Source organism: Podarcis gaigeae, assembly GCF_964106915.1.
Source record: "Podarcis gaigeae genome assembly, chromosome: 6".
Lineage (NCBI taxonomy): Eukaryota > Metazoa > Chordata > Lepidosauria > Squamata > Lacertidae > Podarcis > Podarcis gaigeae.
This window is the reverse complement of record NC_139682.1, coordinates 55,991,625-56,007,822: the sequence shown is the minus strand read 5'-3', so window position 1 is coordinate 56,007,822 and position 16,198 is coordinate 55,991,625. Positions and strand designations below refer to the sequence as shown.

At 41.2% G+C, this 16,198-nt stretch overlaps 1 protein-coding gene across 4 annotated transcripts in view; it reads left to right on the top strand.

Moving 5' to 3' along the window:
- The first annotated feature begins 331 nt into the window (after positions 1–331).
- RAB3B (RAB3B, member RAS oncogene family) overlaps positions 332–16,198 on the top strand; it is a 52,010-nt gene continuing 36,143 nt past the window's right edge. The window contains exons 1-2 of one of the 4 annotated variants that reach the window (XM_083742568.1): positions 332–442; positions 10,626–10,853. In XM_083742568.1, the coding sequence (XP_083598694.1) occupies positions 10,626–10,853 (228 nt within the window). In that variant the 5' untranslated portion in view covers positions 332–442. The other 3 variants (XM_083742569.1, XM_083742566.1, XM_083742567.1) reach the window with 3 other exon arrangements.

Here is a 16,198-nt window from a genome sequence, read left to right as displayed (position 1 = left end):
CATCATTATTCTTATTATTAATTTACCAATTCTATACAAGAACTCAGGTTAGCTTAATTGGTAGAGAATCTCTGGGATGTGGGCTCAAGCCCCGTATTGGGCAAAATATTCCTGCACTGTAGGGGGTTGGACTAGGTCAGTGTTTCCTAACCGGGGCCGCTCAGGATATTCCAAATGAGATATTGTTGAACATCACATAAATGGGTGGCTGCAGCACGAGGCTAGAGGGCAACAAAGGGAAGTGAGAAGTGAAGGAAAACCTTTTTTAAAAAATAAATAAATCCTGATTGGCTCCCCAATCACAAGCGGGTAAGGGGGCGGCCCACCAGGGCCTAGCGCTCCTTTTTGCTACATGTGTTTTCCTGGAGCAGTCCTGGTTTGTTTCTGGAAGAAGAGGGAGATCCCGTTTTGACCAGAAGAGCCCGCAATTCAGAACCGCCAGGTCAGGTGGGGTGGTGGCAATGGGTGGGGCTGGGTGAGCTGGGGCTGCATGTGGCTTCCGCCAGTGCTGGGCTCGGTGGCAGCCTGCACCTGACTCTGCAAGGTCTGGGCCTTCGGATGTCGCTGAGGGGTGCAGGGCCAGTAGGCAGTATCGGCCCAGGTTTGCAAGGTGCGGGGTGAAATCCACCCCAGCACCTAGCCATGGGTGTAGCCAGGATTTGGGGGGGGAGATCTTTTTGCACCAGAACCTCAGATTTGTATTGATTTTTAATGATTTTTACTTATGAGGGTTGGGAAACACTGGACTAGATGACTCTCATGATCCCTTCCAACTCTATGATTCTGTGAAGTATCTCAAAGTGATGCACAATAAAAAAGCAGAAAACTGAAAAACCAAAATGATATATTCAAAAACAAGACAATACGAAATAGACACCCATGACAGAGACCCATTCATGCAGCTGGAAAAGGCCATCAGAACAAAAAATGTTTCCACTTGTTTCCAGAATGTGTGGATAGTTGGCGCATGTCACCTCTGGATAGGAATGTTTTCCCACAGAACGGAGGCAATCACACTGAAAGCCCTGCTGAGTTACTGTAGAATAGGCTTCTGATATCTTTGGAGCTTGCGGGAGGACCTCTTCCGCAGACCACAATTATTTTCCTACTGGGTATGTAAGGCAGAAGAGAGCCTTCTCGGTGGCTGCTCCCAGACTTTGGAACTCCCACTCCAGAGAAGTTCCTTGCTGTCCTTCTGCCGGCAGGTGAAGACTTTATATGGGCTTTTGGGAATTGACTGCTTTTAATTAAAGGGCTGGTGCTCTACTGTTTTTATTGTAATTACTGGTATGTTTAAAACAGATTTTATATATCTCTATAGTTTTAATTCAGCCAATGTTTAATTGTATTTTAATGTTTTTTAAAATGTTGTTAGCAGTTCTTGTTTTTAGCTGTAAGATGCCTTGAGTCCCATCAGAGGGAAAAGTGAGATATAAGTAGGTAAGAAAGTAAATAACAAGATAGTCTCTCAAGTAACTTGGTCCCGAGCTGTATAGAGAGCTGTATCTGCTATTACCAACACCTTGAACTTGGCAGGATTGCAGATTGGCCCCCATGCAATCTCGCAAGCAAGGCACCAGCTGCAGCCTTAGGACCCACCTCAAGGGTAGCCCTATTCCAGATTATTTCGCTTGTGAAAAACTATTGCCTTAAAAACGTGTTTCCCTGCATAAAGTAAGGAAAGTTTTAAAATTTGTCATTTTAAAATACTCCTCGTTCACCACCAGGTGGAGGTACCCACTTGGCGGGTTGTAGCTGCACGCTCTATGTGTGCTAAACTAGCCAACCCTGAAATCATTTTCAGCCTGCTAACTATAGCTAATTCAAACCAGGTTGACCCAGCAAACCAAGACGAATGGAGCCAAATCCAGATTAATAATGCTATTTACTCCTCGCATCCTTGTAGAATATTACTTCATTCCCTTCAAAGGCCTTTAAAAAAACACCAAAAAACAAGGAATGATTGTTGTGGGGGCCAACTTGGAAACCCCAGTTGGACAACCCACGACCCTCAACTGCTTTAGTGGGGCCTCCTGACAAGCCCTCGAAGTCCCCAACCCATTTGACCTGCTGCCCCTCTTATCCTCCCTCCGAGGGGGAGAGCGCGAGAGGCGTGTATGGAGCTCTACGGAGACAAAGCGAGAAATGTAAGACTAAATCTAAGTGAATCAATAAGAAAGGAGGATACGATGGTATTGAAATTAGACGGGCAGGTTGAGATGACAGGAGGGGTTGGGATGGATGCGGCTCTGTAGCAGAGAGGGGCAACCCGGGCAGCGGCTGAGAAACCCGCCGCGTCCGCCGGTTTCCACTTATTCCGCCCCGCGTGGGGAAGAAGGCGGGAGGCCTGTGGCAGGAGCTCCGCCCCGAGGGTTGTCTTCTGCTGCGCCGGGTGAGAGGATCCGCGGGATGTGTCGCTAAGCCGGACACACGCACGCTCTTCTCCGCCCAGAGGTCCGGGAGCGCACGCAGCTCGGGCTCGGCTGAATCTCCCACCAAGCGCCTCCTGCTCGCCGCTGCTCTTGGCTCCAGCCTCCCTCGCTTTGCGCGCCGAGCGGCTCCCTTCCCTGCGCCGCTCCCCAGGTAAGAAGAGCGCGGAGGAGAAGACGGGACCCACCGGTCCCCCGCGCAACTTTCCCCCGTCGCCCGGCAGCCGCCTGCTTCGCATCTCCCCTTCCCCGCCGCAAAGAGCGAGCCTCGGAAGCCCCGGGATCCTCATTGCAAGGCGCAACCAGGGTTTATGTGCGCGCAAATCTCCCAGCGCTGGTGGGAACGGAGGGACGACATTAGAGCCGCAGATTAGCCTTTTTAGTGCTAAGGCTCAACTCTGGAAATTGGACGGCGTGCCTCTGAGTATATGCAGAGGGCTTTTACTGCAACGTCTAATGTTTGATTTCCAGACAGACCTGTCTCCCGGGTTTATTGAGCGTATCTTATTAATTTAATTAATAACAAACAAACAAACAAACAAACAGGGAGAAGTGGAGAGGGCTCCTCAGTTTTTCTCCTTGCCTTAGTAGCCCAGCACAGTATAAAACCTATTGGAGGAGACCAATCAGGAAATGATTTTTTACAGAATCAGTCTAGGTTTGATTTCTTTCTGCGTCGTTTTTCTTTGTTTTGGATAAAATGGAGCAAATTTTAAAATACCCCTGTCAACAATTGTGTATATGTGTGTGCACAGAAACACACACAGTTTCTTTGTCAAGGATGGTGCTAAGCCCTTAGCAGCTGAGTGATGGTTGGCAGCCACTTGCAGTATGCTTCCTTACCTTTTGCATCATCTAATTCACTGGAAATGTGTAACAGTTTTCTAGAAAAATAGTCGAGTGTAATAGGTTATGCTTCAAATATAGCCAATGCATTTAGCTCTGCTGGTCATATAGATTTTTCCCATTTCTTGGTTTATCAGAATTAATAAGTGAATTGCTATACCTGGCTTCATTAACACACACACTCACACTAAATTATTTGAAATCCCAGAGTTTTGCATTAAATTATGTTCTTCTAATTGTTTGGGGCCTTGCTTGTTTTTCAGAATCTGTTCTTACAGATTATTCATGGAGTATTTGACTGCAGTTCAGACTTTAACTTCATTTATAATAGAAAAATACTATGGGTCTTGCCTAATGTATGTATGCTGTTAGCAGTGTATGAATGGAAACAGCAATAAATATTGAGAGTATGTGAGCAATATTGATGCAAAACTAATCTCAGGAGTAAAATGTGAGCTATCTTTCCAGGATAGTAGGATTGCCACATTAAATTTTAAAAAAAACAGTGGACAGCTACATCTTAGAGCTGGGAAGATTTTTGTGGAGCTTGTGTTCTGATAAAGGGCATAGCTTTACAGTTTGAACTAAGCCGAGTGGAGGAGGGTGAGTGGTCAAAATCTAGTGAATGTATTTGAAAATATATTCCATTTGAGTGTGTGTGCATGTGTGTGTATGGATATATATTACGTTAAAGTTACCAGGGCTGTGAAGTTAAATCCATAAAATAATGGAGGTTCATGTGCGGGAATCTGTTAATATTACACCAAAACATCCAGGCTTTGCAAAACACAGAAACAAGACCTGTAGCTAGAAAATCCAGAGAATGTGTTAAGAATATATTGTGGTTATCATGACATTACACAAACGAGAGTTTCAAAATAGATTATGCTGAAGAATAGCCTATCTATGTGTCTGTAACTTTGGTAGAATTTCTGGGGAAGGTTTCGGATGTTAATTGGAAGGGAGGCAAGCACCCGACTATGGAACCAGGGAATAGAGCAATGTGGAATGAGGAAATAAGCTTGAAGGGAGTGGGCATTGATCTCAGCTGGTATGTGGCAACTGGGATCCAGAGAAGCTTGGTCACCCAGGGATAGTATTTGTGGACAAAAAGTCCCCAGTAGAAATTCTGCCACAAATTTTGTAAAATAGTTAACTGAATTGCAAATGCAAAGATGGTGATATGGTGCCAACATAGGAAAAATGGAGGAACGTTAGTGAAATGCTCCTTGAGTTGAAGGAAGGATGATCTGCAGGGAGGATTTTTGCTGTTGCTTCTCTTGCACCCCCCCCCCCGCCTAGTTTTGTATTAATTTTCTCATAGTAAAAAGGCAAAATTATAAGTAATAGTGAAGTTATATTGTATTTTTATTTGTTATCAGGCCTTCTATATGCTAAGTTTGTTTTAACTAATGCTGTTCTATACCAATGATTTCTATGCAACCCAACATGTCACTATCACACTAGCTGCAATGTCTCAATATTAAAAATGATCAACATGCAGGTATCGACTTCTAAAATTATTAAACCATATTAAACCAATATTGAAACTTGAAATACTTTGTATTATAATATTGGGGGGTGGGTGGAGAGGAGGATTTAAAGATCTGTCTCATCTTACACACGAGAAAGACACCAAACCACATGATAGGAGCATAAGAAAAGAAGCTACAATCTGTGTTGGAGATCTTGTTTAGTAAATTCCTTTAGGCTGGTGGGTACAAGATACAGGGCCTTTTCTGTGTTGGCCCATGACCTATGGCATTCAGTCAACCAATGAAAAGTTAGGCAGGCATATTGAAGAGATGTCTGCATTTGGTTTTTATATAGGGAAGCTGAAAAGTAGAGGCTATTGTCCCAAGTTGATTTTATTGTTTAAATGTAATGACTTTTTGTTTTGTTGTTGTTTTAACTGTTTTGATGAATTTATGGATTATACACTGCTTTGTGTATTGATTGTCCTAGCAAGAGGAATAGAAGTCTTTTAAATGATGATCATGAGAGCGCTGCTAGATCAGACCAAAGGCTCACCTAGTCCAATATCCACTTCTCACAGTGGTCAAAACCCACAGACAGGACATGAGCACAACAGCATTTTCCCAGTCATGTTCCCCAGCAACTTGTATTCAGAGGCATAAATCTCTTCTTCTTTAGAGGAGGAACTCTCAGATATGAAACCCTCTATTGCAGTTTGAATCAGTACACACCAGGAAGGGTTCATTCTACACAAGTGCTATTTCTGCACATTTAAAGCTGCTTATGGTCAGAATGTGCTCTGTCAGTTCCAGTGGTCCCTAGGCAGGGGCAATAAACTCAAAAGACTGTGGAGATTTCTAATTTTCCCCCACCACAAATGTCCATAGGTCAGGAAAATTATACTTCAGAATCTTTGTTTAGAAAAACCGGGCAGATAGAAAGAATCTCCTTTTGCTAGACGGGAAAGTACTTGTGCTTCTAGATTGACCTTGGTGCAATCACTAGTCTCTCCAAAAGCTGTTGGATGAGAGAGATTTATAATAAGGATTTAAACTAGATTACTGTAAATGGCAGGTAATCCAATTTTATAATCAACTCTGTCTGGTGGTTGTAACAAAGCTGGAAGCTCTCTGCTTTAAAATACTTTTGGATCTGTTATACATTACCCTCCAAAATGATATATATCAAGAATTTGTTATTGACAAATCCTTTTATTGATTATTAGTTGCTTCTAAACCAGGAGTACGAAACCTGTGGCTCTTCAGATTTTATTTATTTTTACATTTATATCACACCTTTCCTCCAAGAAGCAAAAGTTGGTGTACATAGTTCTCTGTCTCTCTACATTATCCTTACAACAACCCTGTAAGGTAGAAATGCTGAGAGTGAGTGACTGGCCCAAAGTCACCCAGTGAGCTTCATGGCTGAATGGGAATTTGAACCCTGGTCTTCTAGGTCTTACTCCAACCCCCTTAGCTGCTATACCACACTCCCAACTCCCATCCACCCCAGTCATCGCGGTCATGGGTCGGAGATCATGGGAGCTAGAGTCCAGGAACATCTGGAAAGCCACAAGCTCCCCATCCTTACTCAGCTGTAGAGGAAAACTATGTGGGGTACACATCGGGATCACAATCTGGGGAAGAGCTTCCATATACTTTTTCCTTGTGAAAGGGCATGCTGGGTGCTAATATTTCTTGCAGAATTCTTAACAACTGCCTTCTTCCAATGCATTCCAAAATTTCAGACTCCTAAGATCATATAGCAGAATCATAGTCAAAAGATGGGAAACAGTCAGCCTCAGGAATTTTGCACTGACACCTGTAAACAGAGCAAATTCGTATGTCCATTTTGAGGTCATCCTCCTCAGTTCATGTCAACTATTTTTCTCTGTAGATGAAATGCAGAAGTGGCAGTCCAGTTGGGAGCTGTGTGAAAAAACCTGCACCACTGATCACACACATAGACCAGTGATTTGTGCTTGTGGCAACATATACATTTGAAGTCGCTGTCTTAATCATCCCCTTTGAACTAGTGAGCACTGCCTCAATAAGTAAATGTAACCAAAGCCAAAATGAGATTTATGAGTTTCTTTCATCCTGGAATGCAGAGACATACTGTTTAGGGTTTTTTGTTGCGGGGTGTCATACATGCAGTTGTTATTGCTGCTTTATTGTATTATTATTTTAGTTCTTGTGATTTATGTGAAAATTGTTCAGTTTGGTTGTGGTTTTTAAAAATGTTTTATTTATTGGAATGCTGGTGGCGCTGTGGACTTGCCGATCAGAAGGTCGGTGGTTCAAATCCCCGCGACGAGGTGAGCTCCCGTTGCTCGGTCCCTGCTCCTGCCAACTTAGCAGTTCGAAAGCACGTCACCGTGCAAGTAGATAAATAGGTACCGCTCCAGCGGGAAGGTAAACAGCGTTTCCGTGCGCTGCTCTGGTTCGCCAGAAGCGGCTTAGTCATGCTGGCCACATGACCCGAAGCTGTACGCCGGCTCTCTCGGCCAATAAAGCGAGATGAGCGCTGCAACCCCAGAGTCGGCCATTACTGGACCTACTGGTCAGGTGTCCCTTTACCTTTTTATTTTTGTTATGTTGTACTTACATATTTTTTATGTTGTAAGCTGCCTTGAGCATGGTTTGAATTGTGGAAAGGCAGCATGCAAATTAAATTATATATGTATTTATGTTATGTATTCTCAGCTCTGCTTTGGACCTGACCTCTCTGCTGCTCTTCTTCCGTCTGTGTGATTAGGCTGATAGTGAGCACAACAGCACATTATTTGTTTGCTGCAAGAGAAAATGTGTTGATACGCCAGAGACTGCACCCTTGGTATAATTTGTTTATATCAGCTGCCCTCTTGTACAGAAATACAGAATGTCAAATGCATAATGCATCTTATGACTCACAGTTGTACCACAAAACAGGCTGGGCAGTGATTTTATTTCTCTGATCAGTTTCTATTTTTATTTTTATATATAGCTAGGATATGTGTTTCATATTAGACAGACCCACTAGCCTGTAATTGGGGGGGGAGGGGTCAGATTGTTGGTTGAATTCTTAATAGTTGATCCTGATCATTATATAAAGGACTGTTGCAGCACTCGTTGCTGCTCACCCCAGCCACATATTCACAATGGACCATAGCTCAGGGCTCAAGCACAAGCTTCGCATGCAGAAGTTCCCTAGAGTAGCATCAGTCACTGAATGCAGCATGGATGTACTGTTGATGAGTAGAATTCATATGGATGCTGGCAGGTGAACATTCTGTGTCTGAGTAGTCAGTAAACAGTTAGTATTGTCTGACTTGCATAGAATCATCCCTACACTGGGATCTCCCTAAATCTGGAATGGGGAATTTGTGGCCTTCCAAATATTGTTGGACTCCCACTCCCATCAGCCCTGGCCAGCCTGGCCAATGGTCAGGGATGAGGGATGGGCAAATCAGTTATTTTCGCTTTTCAAAATTTCTCATTTTAAATTAGGTTCTCCACATTTCCATAGCAATCTCTGTATTACTTTTTTTTTAAAATCCTCATGAAAATCTTTAAGCATTTTAGTGTGAATTTCTCTCAATAAACACATTTTTGTATGCACCTTTGACCAATAGACGCATGTTTCCAACCAATTTTCCTTTATATAGGGTTGTCATATGTCTGAAATTTCCCAGACATAGCCAGTATTCAGCCCTTGTAAACAGTGTCCGGGCAGAAATTGCTGGAATGTCTGGGAAAATCTGTATATATAGCAGCCCATGTTGGCAGTGTAGATTTTTGTGAATTTAATAAAAAAATAGCTCAAAAACTAAAGCTCAACAACTTAATACAATGCATTTTTGTATGCTATTTTCACTCATGTACATTTCCTCTTAATACACACATTATCGTTTGTATTATTTGGCTGGAGAACTGCATCTCAAAATTCCGAAACGTGTGAATTTTTAAGGATAGCTGTGTTTTAGTTCACATATTGGTTCTGGAGGCTAGTCAGGAATCAGGGAGTTATAATCCAACAACATTAGGAGGACTGCAAGTTCCCACCTCTACCCTAAATAAAGGAGGAAGGTTATATAAATCTAATAAGTAAGTAAGTACCATAAGTATTCAGAGACGTGCAAGTAATAATAACAGAAGCAAGCACCTAGTATTGTACATAGAAACTCCACATATATTCAGGCAAACTCTGGGATTAGGGAATGGAAAAGACAGAAATCCTACCAATCTGGGGTGTTGTTTTTTGACAACCCTCTTTTCAGACTTTTCTCTGCAACTGTGATTAAAACAACAACAACTATTCCATATTCTGAATTCCAGGCTGACCATTGCATATAGATTCCGAACTATATACAGGCCTGACTATTTGAATAGTTGCCATTTGAAGCCATTGTTTCAAGCCAGGAACTGTTGCCAGATGAAAAGAGGTGAAGACCATAGGGAGCAGATGTCTCAGGGGTATCCCGTTATAGTCTGCTTAACAATGCGTGTAAACATTTTGTGGGTTCATATTCATGCATTTTTAGTGTGTACAGTACTGGTGCAAAAGATGGGAGGGGAATATTATTCCTTTACTGCTTAACCCTTTTATTAGTTTACATTTACATTTATTAATTTAAACTATCTATTCCCTCTTTTTCTTTCCGCACCAACTCCTAGGTGGGTATATTAATAAGCTGTTCCTCACCATGTTCATGCATTTCTGCTTTCATTGCTAAGAAGCCCAGTGCTTTTTCCTAAGGGAGAAATGTACAAGCAATAAGCTTTGCAGTGCCCAGTTACAATGAAATTGACATGGCAAATTGGACTCTACTATATTGATAAGAAGTAATGAATTTCCCGGTGGGGAAATTTGCAAGGAGCAAGAAAAGAATAAGTGCCAGAATCAAACTGACTAGGTAACTGGCATTAACACTTTTAATGGGAAAGGTTTTCATCGGTCACACTTAAGTTTTCTCCTAATAGTCTTCTATAAGTCAGTTTTATTGTTCATCGTATCTACACAATGACTATCTTATTTGGAATCCTTTTTATTAGTGAGAAGAATTAGCTTATCATCCTGGGGAAATTTCAAAATATAATATCCATGTGGTACCTGAATGAGAAAATGACAGAATACCTCTTCTTATAAGAGTGTCACCTGTGACATTTTGATGCACTCGGATTAACATGGGAGCAGGAATCTATCACTTTAGCTGCTGTTCAGTAAACAATGCAATAATTAATACAATCTGGGAGCCAGGTGGCTCCATTTAGCCTTGGCACAAAGTAGGATGTTTTTTCCTTCTTCATTGCGAAATGTTAGCCAACGACACTGAATTCTAATAATGAAACTTGGTCTGTTCAGTTCATATCAGCACCTAATGTAGGCAGGATTAATCATCTTTAAAATGTGCTATCTGTTCATAATCAGTCCTAGGGATAGGGTGAATATGGCAGAGTTATTCATAAGCTGTGTTTCTAAGCTATTCTCAGTTTATCTTGATCAGGGCACTGTCAACACCTGTTATCAAATACAGTACTCATTGAGTAGTCTATAGAATTATCCACACATGTATTTTCTTTATAAATCTAAACAGAAATAAAACCACATGCATCCCTCACTATGTTATGATTATGGAAGCAGGTGTTATGTGCAGATCCACTTCTGAATCAGGTCCTGCAAGTATGAAAAAGCAATTGCTTACTCTTGATAGATCTGTGTATGTATTGCTCCTGGAATGGAGCCATGAGTTCCACATTATACAATCACTGCTATCAGCTTTGATACTCTTGGTCACCTGGAGATGAGGGCATGTGAGAGGGGATTGCAAAGTGCATATTCTGTTCCTGAATAAATTAAATCACAGAGACAAATGTGCTACTCTTATTTCCTTAGATGGCTTCCGTAACAGATGCCAGATATGGACACAAGGATGCTTCCGACCAGAACTTTGATTATATGTTCAAACTCCTGATCATTGGCAACAGCAGCGTGGGCAAGACTTCCTTCCTCTTTAGATACGCTGATGACACTTTCACACCAGCCTTTGTCAGTACTGTGGGGATCGACTTCAAAGTGAAGACTGTTTACAGGAATGACAAGAGGGTAAAACTGCAGATTTGGGTGAGTATCATTTATTTTGGAATCATTAACCTTATGCACAAATGTAATGGAAAGTGGATCAAATTGTGGTTAAGGCCTATTTGTACTACACGGGCCTTTTGCTTGCATTTTATTTAAGCAGAAGATGTATTAATTATTTGTTTACCTTCTGTCCCTTCTTCTAATGGAAGGGCTTCCATTTGTGGTAGGAACTGAGATCCAGGGGAAGCCTTCTGCTGGAGGCATGAGGGTGATTTTTGCTGATTCCCCTTTCCTCTGAAGTTCCCTCACCCAATAACACCTGACATACTATTCTGTAAAGTTTTCCAACCCTCTGAAACAGCTTTTAGGGGGCACAAGGAGGAATAAAAATCATCTCCTTGCCTACCCCTAGTGGAAGCAACCCATGAGTAAAGTAGGCTGGATCCAACCCAGAATCTGGATCTCAAACTATTATCATTGCTCTTTATGGGTTACTGAGATCATTTGGGACAGCTGTTACAGTGTGTCTTCTTGTGTATGAAATCAGATTCAAGTGATCCTTCTTTCAGGATGTCTTCACACTTTTTTCTCTGGAACTGCCATGCTTTGCTCACTCACTTTTTACAGAGCATTTTGATGGTGGTGTTATCATTATAGTGCTTTCTGTGTTGTTCTCCTGTGTTTTCTGGCTTGAGCTTGAGACTGTTTTCTTGCAGTCAAATGAAGCTGCAACATTAGCCTGTCTAGTGTGAAGAGCCTTGTAGGGTTCCTGTTCCTTTCAACTAGGGTTAGCTAACCTATGGGCCTCCACATGTTGTTGGACTCCCTTAGCCCCAGCCAGCATGACCATTGGTGGATGATGGGAATTGTAGTCCAGCAACATCTGGAGAACCACAAGTTAGCCATTCCTGCTTTAAACACTTATTATTTGCAAATTTAGTTACTCTAATTACTTCCATTTTATTATTTCTTGTTGGTCCTGGTTGGCAGAAGAGCCTCTCAACTGCTCCTTAAATCACTTACATGAACTATTCCATATCAGTTTCTGTTCCCACAGTGGGGAGGAGGGAGAGTCTATAGAAATCACTTTCCTCTGTTTTTTCTGTATTGTATTTAATAAAATGGCAGCCCATATCTTCCTGCATTATCTCTCTCTCTCTCTCTCTTTTTCTCTGAGCAACATTCATGGTAACCGGTGGGGGCAGAATGGGGGAATCATACCTATTTTTTTCCTTGTACCGCCACTTATCACCAAGCAAATCTTCACCTCAGACTTACACACACCAACCTCATTGAGAGGATATACTTCTCCCTTTGTCCATACTCCCTGTACTATCCTTGACTCAACCAAACTTTGGGCTGTGTTCACATTACTGTCTTTAAGTACAGTGAAACTATCCCCGCTTTTACAGCTCCCCCCTGCAAGCTGTTCACAACAGCATAACCTTACTGGTGTTTGATGTTTTTTTGATTCTCAACACGTCAGGGGGCATTAATTCGAAGCTGTGCAGGAAGATGTCTTTACCCTAAACAAAGATGTTCACACCTGATGGTACATGAAGTATGTGCTGTGGAATCCTAATCATTTTGACATCTGTAACCGAATCTCTTGATTACCAGACATCAGCATATAATCCCAATGGACGCATCATTTCATTCCTCCCACCCAAACCTTTGATAATCTGAATATTTAGAATCTATTTGTGATGGAGTTTTTTGTGTGTTTTTTTCTAAGGTAGTTAAAAGAGCATGCAGTCCTCATGCTTTTGTTTTGTTTCTTATCCCCCTCATTGTTCTACTTGGTTAAAAGATCTGGGTTTTGTATATAAGTGTGACTTTTCCTCTTAGGCTGTGGATGAGGGAGGAATTACAAAAGGAAAGAAAAAGATGAATGGCGCCGCTTTGAAAGTCTCACTTTTGTTGAAAGCTATTGTGGTTGTGCTGTGTAAAAATAGCCTGTTCCACCTCAAAGGCATAAACAAGATATATAATAAAGAATGTATTTTTACATTTAGTACTCTTAAGGTATTTTGATTTGTGAAGGTGATTTGGTTCAAGGAACTGAATAAACATTTCCGAAATTGGAATAGTTTAGTCTTTTTATCTGGGTGATATTATTATTTCCTTGTGTTAGTGGGGTTTTTTTTTAAAACACATGGTTCTTGCAAGTTCTTTTGTGCAGTATAATTGTTTGTGACACTTGCATTTTTAAATGTGTGAATAATAAAGCTTCGCAACAATAGCTAAGATCCAAAGAACTGTGAAACTAGTTTGATGAGCCCAAGAGATTACACAGCACAATCTTTTGTACTGTGTAGTCAGAAATAAATGGGACCTTAATCCTAAATAAGTGTGCTTTAGCAGGGACAGGGAACCTGTGTCCCTTCAGACTCCACCTCCCACCAGCCCCAGCCAGCATGACCAGGGATCAGGGATGATGGGAGCTGTAGTCCAGCAACCTCTGGAGGGCCACAGGTTCCGCATCCCTAGTATATAAGATTGCAAGCTCTTAACTAAGAGCAAGCCCCACTGAACCTAAGTAGAACACTGTTAGGCACCCCCCTCAAACAGCAGGACCCCCACAACACATGGAAAACTTTGCAATGGAGAGGGTTTTGAAGTTTTGTTGTTGTCCTATATTCTATATCTTATTATCTGCAGTTGCTGTTTTCTTGTGACCCGTGCCTTTGGTGTGCTTCGATGTAAAAAATTTTCAAACAACATACTAGGTGGATTTTCAAAATTAATCTGTGTTTTGATATGGGGGCTAGCTGTACAAAGATGAAACAAGCCCTTTTGCATGAGCCCAAGTCAGGGATGAGGAACTGGCTGCCCTCCAGGTGTTTTGGAATGCAGCTCCCATCAGCTCCAGTTAGCTTGGCCAATGGTCAGGGATGATGGGAGGTGTAGTGTGGCAACATCTGTAGGACCACGAGTTCCCTATTCCTGGCCTAAGCAGTCCTATGGGCTTGGGCATGCTGAGCAACTCTGTGCATATTTACCTCAGTTGTCAAACGTAATCCGTTCTGGAAGACCGTTTGACTTCTGAAACGCTTGACAACCAAGACGTAATAGGCAGTCTGCAATTTTAATTGAAAAAAATGAGAAGAATACAACGGAAGCCATTCAACTTCCAAGGCACGTTGGAAAACAGAAGCAATTACTTCCGGGTTTTCGGGGTTCAAAAACCAAAATGTTTGGCAACAGAGATGTATGAAAACCAAGGTACAGTACCACTGTACTTGGAAGCAAGTTCCACTGCATTCATTAGGGGTTACTCCCAGATAAATGTGTTTAGGATTGCAGCCTTATGTGTTTAAGAGCTAAATTATAATCTCCCTTTGTCTCCTGGCTAAAAGCCTTCTGATATTCAGTTCTGAATATTAATTACTGATCAGAAAGGAAAGCTTGGATAGCAGTGTTTTCCCATTTTTTATTTTTTTAAAAAAAATCAAATCGAAGAGTTAAGTTAGCACAGTCCATAGCAGATGGCAACAGCATTACTGTACACTTAGGTTGCCTAGCAGCCAGAGAAAAGTGTATTGAAAAGACCAGGAGGGAGCCAGAGTGGATGAATAGAAATGGACTTTAAGTGAGAAAAGGACAATATTGCCTACTTTGCACTGAAAAGCAAAACTGGGTCCTATATATTTATTTGGTTACAGGAATGCTGCTATTAAATAACTAAGGGTAGATCATATGAAAACTTCAGCTTTTCATAATCTCAGAGTTATTACCAACTCATATCTCTTGGCCTTGCCAACCTCACAGGGATGTTGTGAGGATAAAATCGGGAGGGGGACACACCATGTACATTACCCCAACTTTTTTAGAGGAAAGGTGGAATATAAATGAGTGTTTATGCTGGAATTTGCTCTTGTTGTTGTAATACTTAATGATTACATAGGTATTTCGATGCTTTCTCTGTTTTTAAGGTGCTCAAAGAACATGGTTATTGAGTGGCATATAAATGCTATAAACAAACACATATTTTTTCAGCATACCAGAATGAGGCCCATTTTAACTTGGCATGTAAGCTTGAGAAGGGGAGCTGTGATGAATTTTGTTTCCTCCACTTCCCTAACAAACCACTAATACTGAAAGTTACTGCTTTTCTACCTGCCCTGGAAGCTGAACACATCCTCAGTTGGACCTGGGGCTGTATTTCTTACTAGCCTGGTTTGCACATAACTGTAAAATATGGTGTCTGGCAGACAATCACTTAGACTTTGGCTTATTGTCTCCCAGAATAGCTAAAAAGGACCTTCAGAATGACTTGCAGCACTTTGCTTATGTATAAGATGCCCCCTATTTATTGACATTATTTTTTAGGAGGAAAACCTAGTCTTATACACTGAAAAATACGGTATATATCCAGATTTGAGGGAACGAAATTTGCCTTGTGTCATATCCATTAAAAAGATTTAGTTAACTAGATTTATGGGCAATATTAATAATTTTCATGAATGGTAGAGTGATACAGTTCCACAGCAATCATGCACAGCTGCTACCAGAAATATCTAACATCATCTTATTTTTGTAGAGATAATTAAAGCAAATTGAAACTTGACAACCACAAATTATGCTGGATGACTGTTTCTTTTTCCTTTCTTTTGCCAAAATCAATTTGGATGCGGCTGCCTACATGTAAAATATGTTAACAATTTTTTCCCATGCACGTACAACAATTGATGTGAAGCACGTAAAGTGATGCAATGATGAAAATTTATTTTTGTCTGAATGAAACAGAAATTCTGTAGCTGTGATTCTGTAATCAAGTGTGCCAAATTTTATACTGCAAGGTTAGAAATATATATTTTTTATTCAAAAATAAATAATTATGTATCATCTGTTCTCAAACTCGAGAGTTTCCCATTTCTGTTGCAGCTGTGAAGTATTCATCATGAACTACTCTAGAATTGCTGCTTGCACCAGTACATCTCTAAAAGAGACGCACAGCTGCTAAGCTGGATGTATGAAAAATGAGTAATACTGTACATAGATGATAGAATGTACATACAACTGAAACAAGAGGAACTAAGGAGGCTATATAGTTATAAAATCAATATGCAAGATGAGCTAAGAATGTAAGATGATCTAGGTTTTTAATCCATTGAAACTGGAGAGAAGATTTAGGGGAAGATGTGATTACGGGAGCTCAGATTCCCAGTGATCTTTTTGTACCTCTCCCATCAGATGTCAAGGCAATAAAGAACTACACAATTTTTAGAAGACATCTGAAGGCAACGCTGTATCGGGAAGTTTTTAACGTTTGACGTTTTATTATGTTGTTATAATCTGCTGGAAGCCACCCAGAGTGGCTGGGGAAACCTAGCCAGATGGGCGGAGTATCATCATCATCATCATCATCTAGTTGTTATTAT